Genomic DNA, 12,452 nt, shown 5'->3' with positions numbered 1-12,452 from the left:
TCGGCAGTGTGAGCGTCAAGCAAAACTTTTTTCGGTATCGGATCAGGACTCGGTATTGACAGTTTCTCAAAATCAGGTGACTCGGACTCGATCGGGATATCCCTAGTATTCATATCATACCGTTTAATCAAGGCTAAAGGGGGTTAATCTGAATGATGAAGATGTGTATATGTGTATATAAATGGGATGCAGGAAGCCATGTGTCTGCACAATTGCTGCTTTTATGAAGAAAAACTAAAGTTTAGATTAAAAAAAAAAAAAAATACAAACAATCGCACGTCCTGCGATGGGAGTATTGCGCATTGCGATATTCAGGCGATATATTGTGCAGGCCTACTATCCGTCTATTGTCTTTTTTTGGAGTGTGCCAATGTCAAGCTCTTTTCTTTTCAAAACAAAATGAGTCAGCAGTTTCTTTTTACAACAAACTGTTCACTAGAGTAGTTTATGGTTTGTGTGAATTTACATGGCCAGAAAGATACACATTTCCTAGCTCCTATTTTTCACACAATATGTTAAAATATTGTCAAACCAGTAGCTTATTTATTACGAATGTGTTAAAAATGTGTATCTCTTTGTGAGATTAATATAATTGTATCACTTATTAACTGTTTAATCATAGAAACTGGTGACTATGCCAGAAACTGACTGGCTCTCTGGTATGTAATAAAATTACAAGTACCAGTAAGTCATCTGAATTGCTGATTATTGCAATTTGACCATTTTCAATTAACGGTGTGCTCATTCTGAATGCTAGCGGTTTAGACATTAATAGCTGTGCATTATTTTAAAGAGACAGTACATAAATACAAGGGGTGTACTCACTAGTTTGATTCAATGGCTTTATTCAACTATGTAATGGTTCCTGTTTGGCAGATTTGTTTTATTTTATACTTTACTATGGTTATTTATAAAACAAAAAAATGTTTTTGCATTGGCAAGGTGTCTGGAGATGTTCTTCTCTGAGTTGTGAGCATCGCTGTCATCCTTCCCCTGTTGGAGGAACCTGTACCTGTCCTTCAGGATACATAGTCAACAGCAATGACAGTCGCTCATGTAAAGGTACATAATCTATAAAGTATTAACTGTTATTAAGTGCAACCAAGTTGTTTCACTGTAGTGTTTTATAATTTCTATTTAAGATTTTGATGACTGCTCAATGTGGGGAGTGTGCGACCAGCTCTGCGAGGACCGTATTGGTTCCCATCGCTGTAGCTGCAGCGAGGGTTATATCCTGGAACAGCATCGATTCTGTCGAGCCGACACCTCGTGTAAGTGTGACGTTTCCTCTCTTGCACACAGTGAGCTCACCTATTGAAATGTCTGAATGAACCGTCAAAACAATGTCCATTAGCATAGCCCCCTTCCCTGTTGAAGACCCCTGTGGCTGCTTTGCTGAGCTATGTACTCCTTCCTGGTGCATTGTTGCATGCACATTGTTTTTTCAGTAAAGTCTCTTGGCTTTGTGGAGCTGCGAGGCTGACCTCTTTCGCCTTACTGAGAGGAGTATGCATTGAAAGTGGATGAAAAGCACATTACCCATCCCAAAAATATAATGCTGTGTTCTGTAAAATATCCGCTATGCTCCTTGTGTCCCAAACGCACACTACCAAACTGGCTCAGTTGCAATTGAAAACAAAGCAAAGTGTGAATATTTATTCTTTGTGGTGCAGATGGAGTTCCTTTATTAGTCTTTTCCAATGGCCGAGACCTGCTAATTGGTAACACCCATGGCAACAGCCTGCGTACTTTGGTACAATCCCAGAACAGAGGGGTTGCAGCAGGAGTGGACTTTCATTATGATCGCCATAAGATTTTCTGGACTGACACTATACAGAATAAGGTAAGTTACTGAACATTGGTGCCTTTGAGATAATGTATACTCATCCTGAAATATGTTGTTCTGCCAATATTTCTTTGTGCGTGCTGGGACTTGAGAGCGCTGTGCAGTGGCAGTGAATGCAACTCAATTCACTTCACAGCAATCAGCTGTTCCTCAAAAAAAAAAAACAAAACATTTTTTTTTAATGCAACTCCTATTGGAAGTTCACTGTCAAGTTAGACAATTTTGGTTCCACTTATCTTAATGCTAACAAACAATTTAAAACACAATAGACTGGCTAATATAGCGCTGTCAATGCCATCTAGTTAAAATGCTCAGCGGTGCTAGGTATTCTTTTCCTATAGACAAGTTTCCTAAATGAAACATGGGCGGCGCCATCTTTGACATTTTCTGCAACATGAAGTGCGGTTGAAGTAAGCGGTGTGTAGACTGTCTAGTTAAAGTGCAAAATCAAACCAGAGGAACCCACAGAATCTCCAAAAATGTATTCAACAAGATGTAGATGAGGGTCCGCGACTTTCTGTGCTGTGTGTGGTTGCGTGAACTCCTGGAAGCGCCTATCTACTGGTCCTTCTCAAAAAATTAGCATATTGTGATAAAGTTCCTTATTTTCTGTAATGTACTGATAAACATTAGACTTTCATATATTTTCGATTCATTACACACAACTGAAGTAGTTCAAGCCTTTTATTGTTTTAGTATTGATGATTCTGGCAAAAAAGTCTAGAAAACCCAAAAAACCCTATCTAAAAAAATTAGCATATCATGAGAGGTACTCTAAAGAAGCTACTAACCTAATCATCTGAATCAACGAATTAACTCAAAACCCCTGCAAAAGATTCCTGAGGCTTTTAAAAACTCCCAGCCTGGTTCATTACTCTAAACTGCAATCATGGGCAAGACTGCCGACCTGACTGCTGTCCAGAAGGCCATCAATGACACCCTCAAGCTAGAGGCTAAGACACAGAAAGAAATTTCTGAGCCAATAGGCTGTTCCCAGAGTGCTGTATCAAGGCACCTCAATGGGAAGTCTGTGGGAAGGAAAAAGTGTGGCAGGAAACGCTGCACAACCAGAACCCTGAAAAAGACTGTCAAGAAGGGCCGATTCCAGACCTTGGGGGACCTGCAGAAACAGTGGACTGAGTCTGGAGTAGAAACATCCAGAGCCACTGTGCACAGGAATGTGCTGGAAATGGGCTACTGGCGCCGCATTCCCCAGGTTGAGACACTTTTGAACCTGTAACAGCGGCAGAAGCACCTGACCTGGGCTACAGAGAAACAGCACTGGACTGTTGCTCAGTGGTCCAAAGTACTTTTTTCAGATGAAAGCAAATTTTGCATGTCATTCGGAAATCAAGGTGTTTGGAGGAAGACTGGGGAGAAGAAAATGCCAAAATGCCTGATGTCCTGTGTCAAGTACCCACAGTCAGTGATGGTCTGGAGTACCATGTCAGCTGCTGGTGCTGTTCTACTGTGTTTTATCAAGGGCAGGGTCAATGCAGCTAGCTATCAGGAGATTTTGGAGCACTTCATGCTTCCATCTGCTGAAAAGCTTTATGGAGATGAAGATTTCATTTTTCAGCATGACCTGGCACCTGCTCACAGTGCCAAAACCACTGGTAAATGGTTTACTGACAATAGCATTACTGTGTTGAATTGGCCTGCCAACTCTCCTGACCTGAATCCCATAGAGAATCTGTGGGATATTGTGAAGAGGGAGTTGAAAGACACCAGACCCAACACTGTGGATGAGCTTAAGACTGCTATCGAAGCATCCTGGGCCTCCATAACACCTCAGCAGTGCCATAGGCTGATTGCCTCCATGCCACGCCGCATTGAAGCAGTCATTTCCCAACCAAGTATTGAGTGCATAGCTGATATAATTAACTGAACGTTGACTTTTTTTGTATCAAAAAACACTTCTTTGTATTGGTCGGATGAAATGTGCTTGACTTTTTTGCCAAAATGATCAATATTAAAACAATAAAAGGCTTGAACTACTTCAGTTGTGTGTAATGAATCTAAAATATATGAAAGTCTAATGTTTATCAGTACATTACAGAAAAAATATAACCTATCTCTATATGCAAATTTTTTGAGAAGGACTAGTATATGGTTGGAAGTGGAATGATTTGACCAGCTACAGGTTGTGGCTCGCTGCTTTAGACATAAAGGATCCATCTAAAAGATTGCACTTTTTTTCTTATCACTTCGTTGATCGTTCGTGGACAAAATTTTAACAATCTGTGCAGCTTGTGTTACCATACGGTGTGGATTGATACGCCGGCCACTTGAGTGACCAAAATGAGGCGAAATTACAAATAATATTACAGTTTATATACAAATGGTATATAATTCTTTTTTATTGCAGATATTGATCGCAATAAAATATTTGGACAACATGATTCATTTCTTGTTTTATGTAAAACGGTTGGTGCATGTGCAAAACAGGTCAATATATAACAATTTATAAAATTATTAGAAAAATATTAACGAAGGTTGAGCATAAATCGAGCCTTCTACCATCAAAGTAGAATACATGTAGTCTCGATATGTGTCCATCAACATAAGTGTGGTTGTGAGGCACATGAAGTAGTCTTCCCTTGCCTAACAGCGTTTTCCACCTGTAAACAAACGAACAAAAATGTGTAACACTTATGCGTTTTGGTTAAAAAGTCCGTGTATGACTTTTAGTAGATGAGTACTTATTTTGTATTTCTTTATCGTTGTATAGCTACATTTAGCAAAGCTAATGATGTCTCAGCACCTAGAACTTTAGTCAAATTGAACATGATTGTATCTGTTATTGCTTTGTGGTGGTACTGTCTTGGTTCCACATCTGCATTCATGTACACAACATTCCCCATATTCATGTATTAGGACATATTCATCTTTGTTGATGTAAAGGCACTGGATGCTCTGATTGCGTTTCCATCCACTGTCATTACATCAATAAAATACAAAAATATTTTGGTTGTGGCGACTCCCATTTCGTGATGATGGCAGATGGATGCGGCATTTCAAAATTCTTTTTTTAGGGATTTTGATGATCAATGCCACTCCAGCTCCATTGTTGTTTTGGTTAGAGAACCTGTAAAACGGAAGTCGCGAGCAGAAATGCGGAAGTTCCTCGGAAACTTGTCTATATATAAAATTTTTCGTTCAGCTATTGGTGTGACTTGGATGTGCCCTAAACATCAACAAAAGTGCTTAACAATGTTTTAGGAAATACTTCTAACACTATTTTTATTGCCTTCAGGACTTCACACTCACTTACCAGTATATCGACCAATTTGACACCGTAATTGTATTCTAAGTTCTGTACCCTGTCAATGCAGATTCCATTGTTCCTTTGTCGAGTCAGGGGAGAAAAACACTGTAGCACACACCTAGTAAGTCTTTCTACCTTTGAAAGGAATAGACCGAGTATTCATGACCTTCATGTGAAAGATGGCTATTCAAAGATGCAAATCAAAAATTTATCTATAAAAATCTATGATAACAGAGAAAACAGTGTTAAAACATAGAAAACCGAAGAGCTAATAGGTGCTTCCATTTTGAGTCGAATGTGATGTCAGTTTAGGGTTGCCAACTCCCTGACAAAAACTTGGTTGTCGGTTGGCCCTCCTCCTCTAAGCCGCAGCCGTCTGTAACTGTTCTGTAGCTGAAGTATTCCCATACTAGTGATTTCGTTTTCTTTGATGGGGGAAAAAGTTTCACCTCCTCAAGCCATTGTGTAGCACAGCTCACTCACTGACACTGAGCAACAACCGGTGGGGGAGGGTTGAGTCTTGCAGCTGCAAGCAAGGGATTTCTCCCTGCATTTTTGGAATATAAAAAAAATAGATAATTCCGTAGGGAAGGTATGATGGAATTTTTTTGTGGTTTTGAAACCGTGACGTTTTCATCCACGGTATACCTTGAAACCGGTAATCGGCACATTTCTAGCCCAAACCATCTCAGTCTGGTCTCTCTGACTTTGTCTCAAAATCCTCTACCATGGGCAGTCCCTCTGATATGCTCATTCCTGATCCTATCCATCCTGGTCACTCCCAAAGAGAACCTCAGCATCTTCATCTCTGCCACCTCCAGCCCTGCCTCCTGTCTTTGCGGATGATCTGAAATACTCGCATTTCATTTGAAAATGTCTACTAACAGCAATTTTGTCTATTTCCTTGAAACATTGGCTTTTATTGAAGTTTTTTCCATTAATACAGAACAGAAAAAAAACATTGTTAAAAAGATTAATTCTGCTGGAATGCACTTGATCAAAACCTTGTCTTTAGCTGTAATGTTTAGTCTTTGAGAGTCATCTATCAGTGCCTGTTGATAAAATACTAATGTTGCATACGAGTTATCGCTTGAAATATCTGCAAGGACGATATAGTAATTAAGTGATTGCTACTGGCTCCAGTGCAGTGGGGTCATCATGAAGGGGAAGCTCTGTAAGATGTGAAAACAAATCCACGTGTATTATCTTAAGACCTATCTGATGAACAGCTATGATGGCCACATACCAGGGTGCAATTTTGTAATACAAGCTCGCTTCAGTAATTATGCTGTATTTGTTTTCAGTGGCACCATCCCTCTAAACGCATTCTTCTCCTCTAAAAAAAGAAAGGCAGCTGCCAGGTTGAAGGGCCAGGGTATGTCTTTTCAAGGGGATCTTTGTAAATTAAATGCCTCCGTAGCTCAATGATTAAAGTAGCTAGGGTGCAAGCAAGCAGAGCATGTGAATACTCCCAGTCTTCAGTTTCTCTTTAAACAGGCCAGCTAGGATCTCTACAACAACACTATGAGCCATCTTTTGGCCAGCGTTTTACTTTGACTCAACTCACTTCACAATAGCAGCACTTAGGGAAATAGTGAACAATTGTGAATTGATAACAAAAACAGGCCTTAAGATTTTTAATGCCTTTGCTAGTTGCAGTTGACTGTGAAACGAAACAAAAAACTATCCAGTGTTGTTTTTAGCAGCTCTTTAAATTTTCGTCTTAGTCTTCGTCTTTTGGACGATAATACTTATTAATTTTAGTCATATTTTAGTCAGCTCAAAATGTGTTTGTCTTCGTATATTTTTTTTAACAAAAACCCGAGACTAATTTCGTTCAGTTTTAGTCGAAGTTTACAAAAAAATGTTTTCGTCTGTAAAATAAATTCTAAAAAAATTCTCCAAAAATAATCAAATATAGGTTTCCATGAACATTGACATGGGAGCACATATTGCAGCGTCTATCTACAGGGACAACGCCGACTTGGTGATAATACATACTTACATCAGGGCAAATAAGTATTTAGTCAACCACCAATTGTGCAAGTTCTCCTACTTGAAAAGATTAGAGAGGCCTGTAATTGCCAACATGGGTAAACCCCAGCCATAAGAGACAGAATGTGAAAAAAACCCAGAAAATCACATTGTTTGATTTTTAAAGAATTTATTTCCAAATTAGAGTGGAAAATAACTATTTGGTCACCTACAAACAAGCAAGATTTCTGGCTGTCAAAGAGGTCTAACTTCTAACGAGGTCTAACGAGGCTCCACTCGTTACCTGTATTAATGGCACCTGTTTCAACTCATTATCGGTATAAAAGACACCTGTCCACAAACTCAGTCAGTCACACTCCAAACTCCACTATGACCAAGACCAAAGAGCAAAATGATAACAAGAACGGTGAGCAAAAATCCCAGAACCACACGGGGGGACCTAGTGAATGACCTACAGAGAGTTGGGACCACAGTATCAAAGGCTACTATCAGTAACACAATGCGCCGCCAGGGACTCAAATCCTGCACTGCCAGACGTGTCTCCCTGCTGAAGCTAGTACACGTCCAGGCCCGTCTGCGGTTCGCTAGAGAGCATTTGGATGATCCAGAAGAGGAATGGGAGAATGTGTAATGGTCAGATGAAACCAAAATAGGACTTTTTGGTGGAAACACAGGTTTTCGTGTTTGGAGGAGAAAGAATACTGAATTGCATCCGAAGAACACCATACCCACTATGAAGAATGGGGGTGGAAACATCATGCTTTGGGGCTGTTTTTCTGCAAAGGGACCAGGACGACAGATCTGTGTAAAGGAAAGAATGAATGGGGCCATGTATCGAGAGAATCTCCTTCCATCAGCAAAGGCATTGAAGATGAGACGTGGCTGGGTCTTTCGGCATGACAATGATCCCAAACACACAGCCAGGGCAACAAAGGACTGGCTTCATAAGAAGCCTTTCAAGGTCCTGGAGTGGCGTCTGGAGTCTCCAGATCTCAACCCCATAGAAAATCTGTGGAGGGAGTTGAAAGTCCGTGTTGCCCAACGACAGCCCCAAAACATCACTGCTCTAGAGGAGATCTGCATGGAGGAATGGGCCAAAATACCAGCAACAGTGTGTGAAAAGCTTGTGAAGAGTTACAGAAAACGTTTGGCTTCCATTATTGCCAACAAAGGGAACATAAAGTATTGAGATGAACTTTTGGTATGGACCAAATACTTATTTTCCACCATGGTTTGCAAACAAATTCTTTAAGAATCAAACAATGTGATTTCTCTGTTTTTGTTTTTTCCACATTCTGTCTCTCATGGTTGAGGTTTACCCATGTTGATAATTACAGGCCTCTCTAATATTTTAAAGTGGGAGAACTTGCACAATTAGTGGTTGACTAAAAACTTATTTGCCCCAATGTAGAAGGGAAACAGGACATTATTTTCAGTTAATTATACCCACCTGAGCGCCACGAAATGTAAGTTAAAAAAAGGTCAGCGAGTTTAAGAGGTCACTCGCCGTTAACATTAGCTTAATGCTAACGTGAATGCTATGCTAATGCTACGAGTTACATTATTATTATTACTCAGCACAGACCTTTAAAAGCTTAATCAACATTGCGTATTCTCTCTGGTCAAGAACACAAATCTTACCGTGTGTGCAAGACACACTATTGAGTCGGGAAGGGGAGGGGGTGGAGCACGTCATGAGTGACACAACCAGACATTGCAACAAAGAACTAACTACACATAAAATGTCACACATTGTGAACATGTGACAGAAACTATTGCGCATTTTTTTCTCATCAGATGAAAACTGGCATTCGTCTCGTTATGTTTTAGTCTTCCAGAACAGGTTTTTAAATCGTTATCATCTTGCCGTCATCATGAAAAAAGTGGTCGTTGACGAAATATTTTCGTCATCATCATCGTTGTTGAAAACAACCCTGAAACTGGCAGACTTGTGCATACATCTTGGTGTGCAAATGATGTACCTCCGAGTCCACATATAGACGTTCAATATACAATATACAAGAGACTCATTCTCAAAGGACACTGTGCATTACCACACAGTGCTGACTGACATTACCCGCTTTTCTTACAGACAGGACCTTAATTTCTGAAAACAGTGACCACCTAGGAGCTCATTTCTCTTTGACAATGCCGTCTTTTGTGTACAGGTGTTTTCTGTGGACATGGACGGGTCCAATATGCAGGTGGTTTTAAATGTATCAGTTGACTACCCCGAGAACCTGGCTGTGGATTGGGTGAACAATAAACTGTATGTGGTGGAGGCCAGTGTCAACAGGATCGACATGGTGGACTTGGATGGAAGTAACCGGGTCACGCTCATCACCGAGAACTTGGGTAACCCTAGAGGACTGGCGGTGGACCCCACTGTTGGGTAAGAACATCTACTCAATCACATGCACCTGTCCTCCAATGCCCACGTTTGTGCTCTATTGACACAGAACAATGTCAGTGTGCGCGTGCATGCGTGAGATTAGCAGATTGCTTGTGGTGGATTAGCAAAACGTAATGTAAGTGATGACCCTAATTGTAATCCAATTTGAGGGAGGGAGAGCCAGGTGGCTACAAATAAACTGCTCCTTTTGTCAATATGACAAATAAGGTGTACTTTGTATAACTGTTCCAGTATCAAAATACGGAAAAAATTAGGGCTGCAGCTATCGAATATATTAGTAATCGAGTATTGTACTAAAAATTCCATTAATTAATCGAATAATTGGATAAAATATTTTTTTAGGTATAGGGCGATTATAAATATACATGAGAAAACAAGACATTTCACCTAAAATTGAGCCAATTTTAGACAATCAATGTCTTTATTTTACTATTGCATCTCAGATGTGACTAAAAGAATAAAACGACAAATTCACTACTTTCACACAAAAAAAATCTTATTTCTTACCTAAAAATGTCTTTACTCTTGATAATACACATCATTTAAAAGTTAGGTATTTTCCCCACGTTTCAATTGAATTTCCATTTGTGTCAAACTATTTTTTAAGTCTGAGTTAAATTTTTTAAAATTTTTAATTTTTAAATTATTCTAAATTGTAAGTTCTGATACGATTTTGAGTTTTTGCAGTGTTCAAAATAAATGTATGATACCTGCTGTATTGGAGCATATTAGGCACCAGTGCTACTTGGTGTTTTATCCATCAATGACTATGAGCTAAAATTGACAGTTAGCTATATTATGTTTTTATTTTACACCATCACCACTCTAAGGGGCTATGTTTTTACTGATTAAATAAAGCCTGTATGAAAGCCACGCATCGACAGTAGTAATAATTAATAGCGGGGCCTCGTTGTAGACATAACTGTATGAGGGGGCAGCCAGAAATGTGGAGGGGGCACGACACCCCCACACAACTATTTCTGTACATATGTAAAAAATAAAATAAAAAATAAATTTAGATAATAAAATAAAATTAAAATAAGGGTCAACCAGGGGCTTAAAAAGGTCTACAAATGGCTAAAATGTTATACCAGGGGTTAAAAAAAAAAGGTCTACCAGGGGCTTAAAAATGGTCCATCATTGGCTAAAATGCTCTACTAGGGACTTAAATAGCAAAGGCCTATACTTTTAAAATTTTGCGGGGGTAATACATTATTTGAGGGAGCACTGCACCCTCTTGCTCTGTGTAGAGCCGGCCCCTATTAATAGAAACCTAGCCCTCCACAAGGCTAATGTTACGTTAGCAAGGTACAGTAACGCTAATCTTAGATATTAGCGCTACGTTAACTTAATTTTACCATCACCTGAGTATCTCTCCTCTGCTGTCGGAGTAAACACCTTCGGTGGAGCGGGGGCTAGACAGGTGGGTCGCACAGTGGCGCCCAGCCCGGGTTTCGGGGCCGGTCATCGGTCGCGGGTAGCCGGGGCCGGGCGGGGGTAGTGTTATGCAAGCGCTGTCTTACAGTGAATACATGAAACAGTGTTCGCGTTGGTCTCCAGCTTGTAATGCTCCTACACTTTGGACATTTTCTGCTTTTTTAGGTGCCTTTCTCTTTGCATTCGTCGGCTTCTTCGTCGTTACCTCTATATTAATGCGCGGTTGAAATCAAATATATCCGCTGCCTCTCCCTTTTTTCCTCTACGCACGCGACGTCAGCGCGTTGTGCCGCATTAAAAGTTGTCCGGGCAAAACGTCATGCTTAGATTCCTCGAGAGAGAGGAAATGCCTCCATCAATTTTTAAAATCGAGTGACTCGAATTATTCGAGTAATCGTTTCAGCTCTAAACAAAATGCTGGTTTTAATTTCAGAGAGAGAAAAAAATTATGGTTTTCTTTAATGAGTAGGTACACCTCATAATAATGACGGTAAAATGCAATTTCGGATTCACAGGCAGAATATTCAATGTGATTATGGAAAGCGAATGAAAATAATTGAAATGCTTGATTTTTAAAGAATTTGTTGTGGACAATAATAATAAAGGAACACTCTGTAGTGATGTTGACCCAGTCAATATGAGGGTTAGATGTATAACCGCGAAAGAGTCTTGATTAAAATGTCCCCTCCACAGCTATATGTTCTTCTCAGATTGGGAGGCTGTTAATGGACAACCCGGACTTGAACGGGCCTACATGGATGGAACTAACCGTTATGGGATCATCAGAAGTAAACTCGGTTGGCCAGCTGGCATCACACTAGATATCGAGGCCCAGCGCATTTACTGGGTTGACAGTCGCTATGACTACATTGAAACCGCAACGTATGATGGTCTTCATAGGTAAATATAAAAATTATTTTTCCTTTATTTTAGACTTTTTGACTCTAAGGATGTATGAGCATTTTTTTTAATCTCATCACTTTAAAAGAGCGTATTACTGTATTTTGAACAGGAAAACTGTTGTCCATGGAGGTGCTGTGGTACCCCACCCATTTGGGATTAGTTTATTTGAGCACAATGTGTATTTCACTGACTGGACAAAGATGGCCGTCATGAAAGTCAACAAGTTTACAGACACAAGCCCTCAGATTGTATATGCTACATCGCAGACCCCACATGGAGTGGCAGTAATACATCATCTCAAGCAGCCACATGGTAGGTCCGGATGACAGAAAATGTAAGTAAGGTTATTTGCCCCTCATTACTCTTGTTTTGTCTTTAGTGACTAATCCTTGCAGTGAAAACAGAGGTGGCTGTGATCAGATCTGCGTTTTGAGTCACAGGAGTGACAACGGAGGGTTGGGCTACCGTTGCAAGTGTCGCTTAGGCTATGACCTCCACACGGATGGCAAGAAATGTCTGGGTAAGTGAGACAAAATGCTTCTAGTGATATGTACAATTTAAACAAATCGCAGCAGTCTTTCATGTGTTTC

At 40.1% G+C, this 12,452-nt stretch overlaps 1 protein-coding gene across 2 annotated transcripts in view; it reads left to right on the top strand.

Moving 5' to 3' along the window:
* lrp2a (low density lipoprotein receptor-related protein 2a) overlaps window positions 1-12,452 on the top strand; it is a 125,161-nt gene that overhangs the window by 18,050 nt on the left and 94,659 nt on the right. For both annotated transcript variants that reach the window (XM_057851784.1, XM_057851782.1), the window contains exons 9-15: window positions 943-1,062; window positions 1,143-1,271; window positions 1,674-1,843; window positions 9,278-9,501; window positions 11,653-11,859; window positions 11,972-12,174; window positions 12,242-12,382. In XM_057851784.1, coding sequence (XP_057707767.1) covers window positions 943-1,062; window positions 1,143-1,271; window positions 1,674-1,843; window positions 9,278-9,501; window positions 11,653-11,859; window positions 11,972-12,174; window positions 12,242-12,382 — 1,194 coding nt within the window. The remainder of the gene's footprint in view (window positions 1-942; window positions 1,063-1,142; window positions 1,272-1,673; window positions 1,844-9,277; window positions 9,502-11,652; window positions 11,860-11,971; window positions 12,175-12,241; window positions 12,383-12,452) is intronic.

The sequence above is a fragment of the Corythoichthys intestinalis genome, chromosome 12 (assembly GCF_030265065.1).
Source record: "Corythoichthys intestinalis isolate RoL2023-P3 chromosome 12, ASM3026506v1, whole genome shotgun sequence".
NCBI classification, from domain to species: Eukaryota; Metazoa; Chordata; class Actinopteri; order Syngnathiformes; family Syngnathidae; genus Corythoichthys; species Corythoichthys intestinalis.
This window is presented reverse-complemented; position numbering and strand designations above follow the sequence as displayed.